The sequence below is a fragment of the Sphaeroforma arctica genome, assembly GCF_001186125.1.
Source record: "Sphaeroforma arctica JP610 unplaced genomic scaffold supercont1.7071, whole genome shotgun sequence".
Lineage (NCBI taxonomy): Eukaryota > Ichthyosporea > Ichthyophonida > Sphaeroforma > Sphaeroforma arctica.
In genome coordinates this window covers 368-1,059 of record NW_014033487.1, presented here as the reverse complement: position 1 = coordinate 1,059, position 692 = coordinate 368, and the positions used below count along the sequence as shown (strand labels likewise).

At 35.3% G+C, this 692-nt stretch overlaps 1 protein-coding gene across 1 annotated transcript; it reads right to left on the bottom strand.

The window, feature by feature from the left end:
* Positions 1-273: 273 nt before the first annotated feature.
* SARC_15954 (hypothetical protein) lies at positions 274-443 on the bottom strand (the record flags this gene model as incomplete). The annotated part of the gene is made up of 1 exon (XM_014289933.1): positions 274-443. A coding segment is annotated over one exon (170 nt), but the record flags the coding sequence as incomplete, so codon positions are not given.
* Positions 444-692: the final 249 nt, after the last annotated feature.

The following is a 692-nucleotide window of genomic DNA, read 5'->3' as shown; positions in this document are numbered from 1 at the left end:
TTTGGTTGGACAACATTGTTGTAGCGGTAAGTGGGGGTTAAAAACCAAAACATGGTGCTAAAGCTGTACTATTGACATTTCGAGCAAAAATGGTAGTTGACAAACATTATGGAATATTAACTGTACCATTAAAATACGCGATAATTGCAATGCTTGGGATAGGCCATTGACTTAACGGATTTGAATGCACACCAATAAAAACACTGCAAAATCAATGTAGGGAGATTTGACACTGTAACGGCGGGTAGTGTCGAAGCTAGGCCATTGACATACCGGGAAACAATACTCTCTGGACCCTCATCCAGCATTCGCAGGATTATAGCCTGTCGATTTCTCAGAAGTTTCACATACTCTTCGTGCGCTACTAATTCTTGGCGTTGCTGAATTAACTTGCCCAAAGATCCAGTCAATATAAACAGCAGGACGGGGACGTACAAGGGCATTTTACGTTTTGGCACTAAGTTCTGAAAAAATATATTATAAACGGAATTAAGGGAAATTAAATAGTGAGGTGCCAATAAAAATACATCGTCATATATATACATATATATGTATATATATATATATCCATGTATTGAAATATATATACATACAAACCTCATATATGCTCACAAACACACACACACACACACATATATATATACATAAATACATAAATTCTATACATATTGATACTATATCTATATTTGTAT